The 14,165-nt window shown below is 45.2% G+C and overlaps 1 protein-coding gene across 4 annotated transcripts in view; it reads right to left on the bottom strand.

Moving 5' to 3' along the window:
- LOC139376194 (E3 ubiquitin-protein ligase mib1) overlaps positions 1-14,165 on the bottom strand; it is a 91,845-nt gene that overhangs the window by 54,898 nt on the left and 22,782 nt on the right. For all 4 annotated transcript variants that reach the window (XM_071118479.1, XM_071118480.1, XM_071118481.1 and 1 more), the window contains exons 5-12: positions 13,789-13,855; positions 13,077-13,281; positions 12,687-12,873; positions 9,609-9,753; positions 9,218-9,351; positions 8,267-8,374; positions 7,795-7,992; positions 7,142-7,293 (exon numbers count right to left, since the gene is read on the bottom strand). In XM_071118479.1, the coding sequence (XP_070974580.1) occupies positions 7,142-7,293; positions 7,795-7,992; positions 8,267-8,374; positions 9,218-9,351; positions 9,609-9,753; positions 12,687-12,873; positions 13,077-13,281; positions 13,789-13,855 (1,196 nt within the window). The remainder of the gene's footprint in view (positions 1-7,141; positions 7,294-7,794; positions 7,993-8,266; positions 8,375-9,217; positions 9,352-9,608; positions 9,754-12,686; positions 12,874-13,076; positions 13,282-13,788; positions 13,856-14,165) is intronic.

Below are 14,165 nucleotides of genomic sequence, written 5' to 3'. Positions count from 1 at the left end.
AGCTTCACCTGGAATGCTTTTCCAACAGTCTTGGAGTTTCCACATATGCTGAGCACTTGTTGGCTGCTCTTCCTTCACTCTGCAGTCCAACTCATCCCAAACCATTTAAATTGGGTTGAGGTCGGGTGATTGTGGAGACCAGGTAATCTGATGTAGCACTCCATCGCTGTCCTTTGTCAAATAGCCCTTACACAGCCTGGAGGTGTGTTAGGTCATTATTCTGTTGAAAAACAAATGATAGTGGGACTAAGCGCAAACCAGATGGGATGGCGTATCGCTGCAGAATGCTGTGGTAGCCATGCTGGTTAAGTATACCTTGAATACTAAATAAAATCCCTGACAGCGTCGGCAGCAAAGCACCTCCACACCTCCTCCTCCATGCTTCACAGTGAGAACCACATATGCAGAGATCATCCGTTCACCTACTCTACATCTCACAAAAAAATCAGCAGTTAGAACCAAAAATCTCAAATTAGGACTCATCAGACCAAAAGGACAGATTTCCACCGGTCTAATGTCAATTGTCTGTGTTTCTTGGCCCAAGGAAGTCTCTTTATTATTGGTGTCCTTTAGTAGTGGTTTCTTTGCAGCAATTCGACCAAGAAGGCCTGATTCACGCAGTCTCCTCTGAACAGTTGATTTTGAGATGTGTCTGTTACTTGAACTGTGAAGCATGTATTTGGTCTGACATTTCTGAGGCTGGTAGCTCTAATGAACTTATCCTCTGCTGCAGATGTAACTCTGGGTTATCCTTTCCTGTGGCAGTCCTCATGAGAGGCAGTTTCATCATAGTGCTTGATGGTTTATGTGCCTGCACTTGAAGAAACTTTGAAAGTTCTTGAAATGTTCCCGGATTGACTGACCTTCATGTCTTAAAAGTAATGATGGACTGTTGTTTCTCTTTGCTTATTTGAGCTGCTCTTGGCATAATATGGTCTTTTACCAAATAGGGCTATCCTCTGTATACCACTCCAACCTTGTCACAACACAACTGATTGGCTCAAACGCATTAAGGAAAGAAGTTCCATAAATTAACTTTTAACAAGGCACACCTTTTACTTGAAATGCATTCCAGGTGACTACCTCATGAAGCTGGTTGAGAGAATGCCAAGAGTGTGCAAAGCTGTCATCAAGGCAAAGGGAGGCTACTAAAATATATTATGATTTGTTAAACACTTTTTTGGTCACTGCATGATTCCATGTGTGTTATTTCATTTTGATGTCTTCACTATTATTCTACAATGTAGAAAATAGTAAAAATAAAGAAAAACCCTGGAATGAGTAGTTAACTAATCCATCGTGGAAGCCTCGACTAATAGCCTATTTATTTTTTATCTGAAAATATTGTTAGAGGCTCCATATGGAGGGTATGACGCAATTGCGGAGCCTCCAGAGACATGCAGATGCAAAATCGAGCTCCGTACCGCATCGCCATGTGCCTCCCAAATTTTGTAACAATGCGGAAGGCTCTGTATAGCTTCGCATTGACATGATTGGTTGACGGTAGCTCTGCACTGCTCCGTGAAGTGCAAGAAGTATGAATGACCTTGACATCTGCTGAGGCCATATCACCGTAAAATGCTGTATGGTCAATGCAGAAGTCGAATTGACCATTCACCCAGACGCACAATGTCCTCTCTCCCGCCAATTTGTGCACATTCATTGTTTCATAACTTCATTGTGTGAATTGTTTGTGTTTGATTGTTAGTGTATATCAAATCCCCATTACATATATAACCTGTAGTACATTTACCGTTAATTCCTAATCTACAATGTTTGTTGCTTTGGTTACGGCAATTATTTAAATGCATTCAATATTATTATTCCAGTCTTCCCGTTCTCATTGTCTGAGTGGACACATTGTTTGCAGAGTGCCCAACCTATGCTATACTTGTGAGAAACAAGTTTTGGTTCATTTCATTCAATTTAGTCATCGTCTTTTGTTTGGAGTGCTCCTGTCAATGTTGAGTGAGGATGCGCACACATAGAAGTAGGCCTATTCCTTTCAATAACCACTCAGCGTGAAAGCGAAAAAATGTCATGCTCTGATCCAGTAGAAACGTCATAAAATAGGCCAACCTGATAACTTATCAGTGCTCGACTTGGACTGAAATAGGTGCCGATACTCATTTTGGATGCTGGTACTGTTTATATTTAGGTGCAGGAGCTCCTTAATACTTTTGAGCTAATATTCTATAAGAGGAACAGGAGCTCAAGCAGTAGAACATTTGAGGTGCGCCGGTACTCGGCTCCGGTGAGCTGCCGAAGTCAAGCACCGCTTCTTATCCTTGACGCAAATGCTCACTGCAGGGTAAGTGAGGGCCCAGAATATTTTGTACAATGTTGCAAGTTTGCTAACACACGCTTCAGGTTTGGACTCAACTTAATAGTTGATACAATGTTTCAAGTTCATTGCAGACAGGACTTACATAGCCAGTGTGATTTATAGGATTTTTAAATTTATTTTTATCAGGATATTTTCTACTGCAATTTTTTATTCCTTGGCTTTATGTAGGCAGTATTAATTTTATTATTATGTTTGAGCAAAAGAACGCAACATTATAATTGCAGGAAACTAGAAACCTTTAGGGTATGTGGGACGCTAGCGTCCCACCTGGCCAACATCCAGTGAGATTGCAGAGCGCCAAATTCAAATACAGAAAAACAAATTAGAAAAATTCAGAAAAGATACAACTATTTTACATAGGTTTAAAGATTAACTTCTTGTGAATCCAACCACGGTGTCAGATTTAAAAAATGCTTTACGGTGAAAGCATACCGTACAATTATTTGAGAACATAGCCCAGCAGACAAATCATTACAAACAGTAACCAGCCAAGTAGAAGAGAAAAACAAGTCAGAAATAGAGATCAAATTAATCACTTACCTTTGATGATCTTCATATGTTTGCACTCAGAAGACATTCATTTATTCAATAAAGGTTCATTTTGTTCGATAAAGTCTCTATATCCAAAAACCTCAGTTTTGTTAGCGCGTTTTCTTCAGTAATCCACAGGCTCAAACGCAGTCACAACAAGCAGACAAAAAAATCAAAATTGTATCCGTAAAGTTCATAGAAACATATCAAACGATGTTTATATTCAATCCTAAGGTTGTTTTCGGCCTAAATAATCGATAATATTTCAACCGGACAATAACATCGTCAATATAAAAGGTAAACAAGAAAGGCACTCTCTCGGTCACGCGCATGAAAAAGCTCTGTGACACGGCATCGTCCACTCATTCAGACTGCTCTTTTCAGAATACAAGCCTGAAACAATTTCTAAAGACTGTTGACATCTAGTTCAAGGCATAGGAACTGTAATTTGAGTCCCAAGTCAATGGATAGTGTAATGGCATTGAATAGAAAACTACAACAACAAAAACATCCTACTTCCTGAATGGATTTTTCTCAGGCTTTCACCTGCCAAATCAGTTCTGTTATACTCACAGACATTTTAACTTTAGAGTGTTTTTTACCCTGAGTAGAAGGCAGTTTAATGTAGAAATGTAGTAAATTAGCTTCAAAAACAGCAAAAATGTCTCAGCTCCATGGAGAATTGTTTTGAATTGCAGGAAATTGTCTCAAAATTGCTACCTTAATCTACACTGCCAAGACGGGGGCCTATAAAATGTTCTAAAGTTAGGCGCGCCGATAATCCGACCACGTGAGCCCCCTTTCGATAAAAAAACAGCAGCCCTGGAGGTGAACCTAGCCTGGTAATAATAGCATAACAGTCTCAATCCCAATTGTCTCCCAGTCAGATTAATCTCAAAGTACCTACTTCAGGTGGTAAAACCCTCATTGTCATTCCAGAAATGTCTGCCCTGCAGCAGCAGCAACGATCTCAGAAACCAAACAAACATCCAACACAACCATTTCACAGCAGGCTTCACTACAGGCCTCTGTAAAATATATTTTTGATGTAATTATGACCCGTTACTATGACCAACAGTAGAAGCGATCTCCTCTCTCTAGTCTCCATTAGTTCTGGCAGAGTGAACCGGTGAGTGCGCCTGGTAACCCAGCAGGTCAGGTAATTAGTACTATACGGGGTGTCCTATCAGTTTGTTGGTGCGTTAAAACTACATTATGCAACTTGGAGAAGGAGGAAAAAAAAGTGTCCCGTCTACTTGACCATTGAACTGATTCCCAGATCCCAGACTGTAATGTTAAAGGAGATGTTGAGAGCTGTATTAAAAAAGGGTGAGAGGCATGTAAAAAGGTTGCGGAGCGGTCTGGTCTGCCACTGCAGGGCCTGCTCTGTTTGGAGCCCCGTACCGTTTATGACTCACGGCTATTAATTGTATTGTTTACAGTGCTGTAGAAGCTAGCGCCTTCCAGCCTTGCAGCCAGACAGAGCCAGAGCTGCTGAGAGGAACCAGTCCCCCCACGTCAGGGGCAGAAGCAGCAGTAAACACACACACACGTGCGCACACGCAAGCTTAACCCTCCATACCCAATTTAAAAAGGTGTCACCTCAACTCCCCCTATTTACCAAGTAGCCTACATTACACACTAATTGTAAAAGACACAATAACTGTCTCACAAAACCTGTTGCTTTATATGAAAACACGACCGTTTCAATCTGCTTTCAATCTCTCTCCCTCTATTCATCCGTCTTCCTCCCTCTCTCAGATAAGCACATACAAAACGTGACGCGGTATGTGTGAGTAATGACAGCGGTGATATATAGTTCAGCTCCCGCATTAGCAGGCGCCCCTGCTGGTAGAGTTTATTTGTCTCCGCGTTTGGGCCTTCACTCCACAATCCATTCCACACACACTGCCAGATTCCAAACTCATCTGTCACCTCAACCCCCCGCCCCTTCATCCTCAACAACATTTACCCACACCTGGAGGGCACTATCACACACGCACGCACACTGGCTGCCCGCCATTACTGTCTGATGTTTGAACATATGGCTGATGGGTGGCCTATTTAGTGTACATGGAGGGATTGTCAGATTTGTTTCTCTGGTCCCAGATGATGCACAAGACATGCAACTTGGATTATAAGTACAATCAATACAAGAACATCCCGTGGCAGGAAGTATTCATCCATAACGGAACATAAATAGCCTGAACAGAAGCTTGAGTCATGTACCACTGAACAATAATCATTTCAACTGAACAAACACCACCCGACAGATATTTAGAGGGAAAGGATTTCCTTTCCCGACCTATTTTCAAGGGTTTGGCATCGACACTGGCGGCCACTAAACCACCTAGGGTGCTTTTGAAGAACACGACACTACTACCTGCAGTAAAAACCTACTCTCAGGCCCAAGCACTCTATCAGGACTCAAACGCCACTGCACTAAAGCACTGCTAAAATAAATACATTCACTTCAACCAAGGGAGACGTCCTTTTCAAGGGGTTTAAGACGTGCTCCAGTCCAGGCGGCCATTTTTCTCTCTCTCTGCAATATTGTGGAGGAGTTTGAGTGTGAAATCAATGTAAACGCCATACACATCTTGGTTTCTCTGAAGGCGAGGGGGACAGAGGTTGGGTGGAAAGCAAGGCAGCACGTCACGACAACAACACGGGCCCTGGCCTGTAACAAATACTGACTCCAGCACTTTTCACCTTTACTGTACAGTTGATATAAGACTGACAACTCCCACACACTGGAGGGAATCAGGGTATGAAATGAACACCCGCCAAATGCGGGTAGATTAAGATATTGGCGGGTAGGAATGTCTATTTCACCAGCCACGTAGCCGGGTGGTCAATTTGCATGGCTCTACAGCGCGAGTATTACATTCACATTTGCAAATAACAGTCAAAAGTCAAGTATGAGCACGTGCTAATTTCTGCCATTTTGTTTCATAGCTGCTAATCGCACGAAGAAATACGAATCATGTATCCCACCTCACACAGCAACAATACCTGGCTGTGGAGCTTTGCGCACTAAGTTAAGTGCTGACAATAGCGTGCAACTGCAACCTGCAATTCGGGGCATTCTTGCATGTGGGCGTTCCTGCACCCCCCCCCCCCCCCCCTTAGGCCCTGGAGGGAATGCAATGTGCAGAGCATTAATGTACAGTACAATGAGAGTCCACTCAGTCCAGTTGTCTAGACTGAAACACACTCAGAGTTCAAGATTCATATGAAACAAACAAAAAAGAAGAAAAGCAGAAACATTTGTCTCCCATCTTTCGATGCCATTAACTGGTTAAATCACCGCATTATGACAAATGACTTCAATGCGCCTGACTGAGGCCACAAGGCTTGTACAGTAATTGGCAGGCCGGCACAGCGAGGCAAGCCGATTGCAATCCAGATTATTGTTTTAACTGGCTATCTATCAGTGGCAGGCAGTGCCATAGGAGGACTCAGAGGGGCTTAATGTATTCCAGTGTTATACCACTATTACTCTGCTGTATTCCAGTGTGCTACTGCTGTCTGTGCCACTCCCAGTGGACTACACCATACCAGACTGTGTCAGGCAGGGCTGAAACAGCAGGTGCGCCAGAGTCCTCTGACCCCAATTCCCTCTGTCCTCGTGCCAATGGAATGTGTGTCAGCTAAGGGGAATGATAATGTCCCCTAGCTAGCCCTGACCTGACCATACACCACGAGCCAGACCGACAGCCCAGCCACAAGGGCAGCGGCTAGTGTGTGTGTGTGTGCACTCTCCACCAGTCTAGAGAGAACATGTTTATGTCCAAAAAACCCAGGATTCTCAAGCTGACCGGTATATTGTAGTCTCTCTTAGCTACCTGCCTTAATGTGTGTCTCATGCATGAGAATAGCCCATAGCTACAGAGTGGAGCAGAAGAAACCAGGTGGAGCTAGAAATAGACGTGGCCAAGGACGAGGCGGCTACAGACAGAGGCCGTAGACTTGCCTAGTCTAACAGAAACGAACACATCAACCTCAAAAAGTAATTTGCGGTTCAGTGTGTGCATAAGCCATTTTCTAGCAGTACCATTCAATTTGTTCATTTTCAATCAATAAAAGTAAAACGTGTTTGAAACACTTCCAACTTGGCAAGCCACAAACTCAACTGTATAGACGCCAGGGCCTCCCATTCACTTGGTTTCCTGTGTAGCCAAAAGGCAGATTTCCACATCGATTTTTTTCATCACCAGCTCTGGCTTGGCGGTTAAGGCCAGGTAAGTACCCGGGTCGTACCTGGGGTTCCCTCGGAGTGCAGCGTGGTGCAGGGCGTTGAAACCGTTGTTGTTGGTGATGGTGACATCTGCACCCGCCTCCAGCAGGACAGACAGCATGTCATCTCTCTTCTTACTGATGGCATCATGTAGGGGGGTGTCTCCCTCTGAGTCCTGTAGGGGGCGACATTATACCAACGTCACTTTGACCACCTGCACCACACTCATTATCACTAACAACACCCATATAGAGTTCACCTAAACCCTTGAGTGCAGCGAGATCTACCCAAATATTTGGTTCGAGGTTGGATACATGACAGCGCTCCAAAGCAGGTATCTGCAAACTCCCGTCTCCTGAATGTTTGTACATTCATTCATTCAGCGACAGCCAGACTGACTCATTCCTAAACATTGGGGACAATTTGTGTAGAAATATCCAATGCCCCATAGAGCATTTATCATCTTAGGGTCAAGCATAAAATATCACAGACCAAAAGAAAACAAGAAGTACAATTTATGGGTGAATCAAAATCAAAAGAAAACGTACCTGCCACCACTCCACCGGCATGACATTCACTTCTGAGTACACGCTTTACAGCTGAAGACTCAAAACACTATCTACTCATGTATACATTTACTCACTCATCTGTGTGTGTGTGCGTTCTGAGTGGTTACCTGGAGGCTGGGGTGGCAGCCAAAGTCCAGCAGGGTCTTGACCACCTGCAGATGGCCCTTGTTGACAGCGATGTGCAGGGGGGTCTGTCGGCGCTTGTTCCTGGCGTTCAGGTCGGCCCCGCCCCTCTGCAGCACCTCGATCACGGAGCCCTCGTCTCCGAAGGATGCGTGGTGCACCGCCCGGTCTCCATCCTTGTCCTGGGAGGGATATTATACACAGACTGACACACTGACCCGATGTCTCTACTGTTTACATCACTGTGTAACTATGACTGACCAGGTCAGCTTTTTAGAGTACGACGCGAGACCTGTATAGGTAGACATGGTACGGAAGAAGAGAGCGGGATTGGTTTCTCTAAAGTGGTTTCTCTGTTCATTTTGGTGTTGAGAAAAGAGTTTAAGTACATGAGTATTGAGAGGGGACTATAGTATTGATTTTCAGCATTGAGGAGGGACTGTTGGATGTACAAACCTCGGCCTCCAGGTCCACGTTGTGTTTCAGCAGCAGCTTGAGGACGTCCACGTGTCCGTTCTGACTGGCCGCCTGCATGGCTGTGTGTCCAGCACACTGCCCGTTCACCTACAAAACACACAATATAACACTGTTTGTGTATTTTGAGTTTATCCAGTGCACTGCCTCGTCACTTGCAAACAAAATAAAAAATATGCGTGTGTATTTCATTGCCAACTGCGGTACTGCAATACTTGGGGCATAAATATTAATGCAGGCTCCTTTGGGAGTCACAGAACGTGTCTTGTCCTGGCGGGCAGATCACTTGGCACAGCTCACCGAGCTTTAAGCAATAATTTCACTGAAAGGCACCGGGGCACCTGGCCAGCCCTCACAGCACTGACACACACACAGCCGCTGAGACTGCTGCAGAACGCTAAGATGATCTACTCTAAGCAGCTCTCGAAAGGCATTAGGAGAGTGCGGACAGCTCTCCTTAGGGGAAGGTTGTTGGCCTGGTTGATGTAAGGATGCAAAAAGGGACAGGAGTTTTTCCTGACGGTGGCCCCCTGACAAGGAAAAACTCTGTGCCCCACCTATAGCGTATAACTAGGCCCCAGAGTTGTCCTAGTAACATGGACAATTGGCCCTAGACCATAACATGGTGTATGTTCACCATGTCGAGGTTGGTGAACGAAGCAAGCACTGCAGTGCACGCCAATGACCTGGATGCTTGCACTGGGCCGGAGCGGAATGTTTTTAAGATGAGGCGTGAAGTAAATGGCTGTGACGGACTGCAGTAAGCGGTGCTGTACAGAAGGCACATCAGAATGTTTACCTGTGCCCTGGAGAAATGTCTTTCTTTATAGCATTGTTTTGCCATCTCAATTTGCAATAAATAGATCTTAAGGAGAAAAAAAAATGGGTACTAAATTAAACCCTGAAGCTGTGTTGAATGCAGGGATCACTTACGTCCACGTCAGGTCTCTTGAGGATGTCCTCCACCTTGGCCAGGTCTCCATTGGCTGCTGCTTTGACCAGCTCCTCGTTGATGTCACCAGACTCTTGGGTCTCAAACAGCTTCTTCAGCAGCTGAGACAGACGCTCTACACACACACACACACACACACACACACACACACAGAGACAGATGGAGAAAAAGCGTTCTAAGTTCATCCTCTAGATCCAAGGAGTGAAGAATGTGTGTGGTGTGTACGAGTGGTCAGTGTACGTGCATGCCCACTTATAAACGGGGTAGAAGCAGATACGGAAAAAATATTTGTTTATTGTCTGTGTATCTCTGTGTGCACGCACATCCACTACGTGTCTGTTCTGACTGTGTGTGTGTGTGTGTCCTGCCTACCTCCGGATGCATTGGTGACAGCGGAACCAGCGGGGGCCACTTTGGTGACGGCAGCAGGGTTGTAGGTCCATGACGTTCCACACACCTCCACCTTCAGGTCGCTGTCTGAGTAGATCTGCTGCACGCGGCCCACCTTGCCCAGGGTCTGAGGGAAACAATACATTATTATGTTGCTACAGCGTTTCATTACAATCACAAAAGAGCAGAAACACATCGTATTGTTCGAGATACATTGTTAGTTTGTCTTTGACGACAAACCAGTGCTGCGATGAAGGAGCTTTCTCATAAATAAGTACTGAAGATTATTGAAGTGAATTCTGAAACTCCTTTGAGCATTCTGGTGTCTAACACAGGGAGGCTAAATGATCTAAGACATAACAAAGATATAGAAAACAAAAAGCAAAAACCCCCCCCATCGCCAAATAAATGTCACACAAAAAAAGAGATGCCGTGTGTCTATGCACCCAATTTCTACAAAACCCTTTGTTCCTCGTTCAGGAAGAAAGACTTGGCCCTTTCTTTCCAAAAACATGACAGGAAAGAATAATCACAGATGACTAAAAGCACTGTTCTGATTATTCATTCAACGGGAAGGGCAGTTGAACGGCTGAGCGAACGCCAGACTTATTTCTCATCTATATAGCCAATTACCTGGGACCTTATTGATGTCCGTCAAGGGACACACACACCAGAAAATAGTTCCACTGAAACGCCGTACGAGTTGAGTAATGAAAGGCATTTGCTGGCTGTCTCGCCGGTTCGTTTCAATATCCACAGTCTTCAGCATACTAGATAAACGCAGTGTGTCGGGCATGCATTCTTTCTACACAGTATGCTAATGTCAAATATTAAAACAGACAAAACACTAGGTCGCAATATTCACTCGGTGGCCAGTGTATTAGGTACACCAACCCATTCACAAAAAATGGTTCGCGCCAACAGATAGTGAGTACCATGGCCGTGGCATGCTATATATAGCAGGCAGACGGGCATCGAGGCATTTAGTTACAGTTCAATTGAAATGTAGGATGGGCAAAACGAGTGAACTTTGAGTGTGGTATGATCGTCGGTGCCAGGTCGCGCCGGTTCCAGTATCTCAGAATCGACCGGCCTCCTGGTCTTTTCACACAGTGTCTACGGTTTACCGAGAATGGTGCGACAGACACACAAAAAACAGCTATTCAGCAGCAGTCCTGTAGGGCCAAAACATCTCGTCGATGAGAGGTGGAAGGAGAATGGCATGAGTCATGCAAGCTAATAGCCGACCCACAAAGAATCAAATAACGCCGCAATACATCAGTGGTGTGGAGAACGGCATCTCGGAACGCACAACTCGTCGGTCCTGGTCACGGATGGGCTATTGCAGTTGACGACCACACATGCTAAAAACAAGAACGATCACCAACACCAGACAATTGAGTAGAAAAATAACTTGTTATTTTAGGTTCTGGGCATTTGTTTTTCAGTCCAACAAAAAAAGTGCCTATACAAAGTCCTCAATGTCACTCAAACTAATTCCAGTGTCAGCCTGCCAGTTTAAAATCTTTGCCCGTGTGTACACGTGTAGGCTACCTGCCCCCCCCCCCCTTTCCAAAGTATAGGATACTGCAGCCTACTGACGTTATGCGTGATTCGGAAATTATGGAGGGAGATTTTTTTTACTAGAGAAGAACGGATTCACCTTGACAGTTGAGGATACTATAGATATCACGTTTCACATGGGATTTGTGAAATCTTTTTATTTTAATCATGGTGCCGCTCTGCAAACGCAAGCTTGTTAGCAAATGCCGGTCCAACGTTAAGCCAACTCTCGGAAGTTCAAAGACATTCAAAGTTCCTCCATAGAAGCCGCTCCTCCGTTGGTGTCATTCTGTGGGCCTAATTCAGATCATGTAAATCACATAAGATGCGCTTCAAGCCGAGCCTCCTCCACACCTTCTCTTGCGCTCTCCCCACACGCATCATTTCAGTCACCCTACACTTGTCTGTCCAGTGCATGTGAACAACTATTGCATCGGTGGTGAAGTCATTTAATGTTGAGCTAAAGGAAGAAAAAAAACTAGAGAAAAAAAAACAATTTCAGATGTATCAAAAGGAACAAAAGCAACCAGTACTTTTTGGGGTTTGAACCGGTTCAGAACTTTATTTTGCTGGTCAGAAAATTGGAACGGAAACAAATAATAGTTATATTCAGGAACAAAACGATTGCGTGCGCAACTATGGGGCAAAACAAACGGGCTTGGCTTAGATTATTGACATCTTGTCAACTAGAGTTAGTCTCCAATGTTTACTGAAAACATAAAGGTTGCACAATGAGCACTCATCTCTCAAGTTCATCGTTACATTGGTTGGTTAGCTAGCAAGCAAATATTTGCCATATTAGCATTGGAGTGACAGTCAAAACAAGACATGGTATCAAGAACAAGATCCAACGAGCTACTTACGATTCCCCACATAGTAGTTCCTTGTCACTGTGGCTAGCTATCTGCCCATCCAGAATCATAACACACAGCCTTCTGCCCCTTTGAAGAGCGTGCGTGGTTTTTGTGACGGCTAACCCGTCTATAGGGGGCTGTAGCAGGCAGGCGGAGAGCAGCACCATCAGTGGGTAGTGATCAAAGGAAGTACCTATCACTGGGTTTTAAAGCTCGTTAGCTGCCGAGGGGGTTGGTTTTAGTGGAGTGTTGGACGATTGTAGTGTGATGTAACATACAGTTTGATGGGACGAAGCAATGACGATCCACAATTATGCCAGTTTACAGACTTTCAGCCTAAAATCACAATAGCCTAGTTTCTGCCATAGTCATCACATAACTTTACACCCCAGTGATACGGTCATTGTTACGTGGGAGGTGAGAAGAAAGAAAAATGCCTTTATGCTGACGAAGGAAACACTTCCGTTTGACCACTGATGCTGCGAGTTCTGGCTTTTATTGCTTATACAAAACCCTAGTCAGAAAACACAAGATGTCAGTTTAAGGGTTTTAAAAAGGTGTGTTTGTCTGTTACAGGCACCATGGCATAGGCCCTCCAGTTATGAGGTTTAAGGGTGTGTGTATGTGTGTGTGTCTGTCTTACAGGCAGCATGGCCTCGGCCCACTCCCCGTGTCCTCTCTGCAGCAGTTTAATGCGGTCGATGTCGTAGCAGATCTGGACCAGGTCTCCCACCAGGAACTGGGAGCTGCCGCCCTCTGCCCCCGCCGCAACACCTTCCCCACTACGCACCACGTTGGCTTTGGTCAGCACCGCAGGGTTGAACGTCCACCTGGAAACACATGTTGGTCACGCTTTATTTCAGATGTGACATGGAAATTAGTGTCGGAAATATTTTTTCATTAGGCCAAATACGTTTCAAGTCCATGTCATGCTCTTGTTATGACACAGATGGTGTCGCTTGTGTTATGACTGGATTGACCTGACACCCCTGTACTTGTGCACTGGTCTGAATCCTGAACTGGTAGAGCTCACCTGTTCCCGCTGGGGTACTGCACCACAATGTCGTGGTCCTCGTCAATTCCACACACGGTACCGGTGGTGGTGAGGGTCTCGAACATGCCGTCTGTCCAGCCTCCGTGGCCGTGCTGCAGGGACTGGACTATCTCCAGGTCCAGGTCGATGTTGACCAGGTCTCCAATCTGCAGACCGCCTGGGTTCCTGTTGCCATTCTGTTCGCCTGTGGAGAGAGTGCAGGGGGAATACATACTGGTTACACAGTAAGGGGGGGGGGGGGGGGGGGGGGTACATTCCTTACACTATGTAACCTTTATTTATCTAGGTTGGTCTCATTAAGATAAAATAAGGTGGACAAATCAGGTCCTGGAGAGCCTTGTGTGATTATCTAATTTGGTTTCTGCAGTGCGGCATCAGGTGCCTAACATAACTCAGGTATCCCTGGACAGGAAAATATGAGAGAAGAGAATAATTTTCCCAGCCAAGGAGCTGGGATTGTGGGAATGCTGTGCCAGTGTGACCTGTGCCTGCACCCAGGCTGTCTCCATACAGCCTGGTCCTGTCTGTATCTGTGTGGTGCTGCCACCTAGTGGACGCTACCAGTAACTGCAGTCTGGCATGGATGTGCTCCTGATGCCCTTGGACTCCACTGCAGAACACTGTGCTGGGGAGAAATTGGTGCAATATTGACGGTAGGTGTAGTGCAACGGATTACTAATACAGTACTCACCTAGAACAGGGCAGTGGTCTCTGTAGAAAGAGCCTCCTTTGGCATCCTGGACACATTTCAAATCCGACTGAAAATGAGAGACGGGGAACAAAGTGTCAGCTAATTATCGACTTGATTCAATCTATTAGAACTGCAGCAGAAAAATGCGACAGAGTAAAATCACACTGTCTTAATACTGCGGCGACATTCTGTTAAAGTTACTGCAGGGTAGCGTGGCAACAACAGCATTACCCTCAGGGCTCTGAAGGATATGGAAACATTGCATTACAAGGCTCTGGCTCGGCAGGGCAAAGAAGCCACTGCATCATGTCGTTTGTGATGACTCAAATGTGGATGTGTATCTACTGTGACATGGTTAGAGGGCAGCCGTGCTGATT

This window comes from Oncorhynchus clarkii, chromosome 20 (genome assembly GCF_045791955.1).
Source record: "Oncorhynchus clarkii lewisi isolate Uvic-CL-2024 chromosome 20, UVic_Ocla_1.0, whole genome shotgun sequence".
Classification (NCBI taxonomy): domain Eukaryota; kingdom Metazoa; phylum Chordata; class Actinopteri; order Salmoniformes; family Salmonidae; genus Oncorhynchus; species Oncorhynchus clarkii.
Note: the sequence above shows the minus strand (reverse complement) of the source record. Positions and strands in the feature narration are given on the sequence as shown.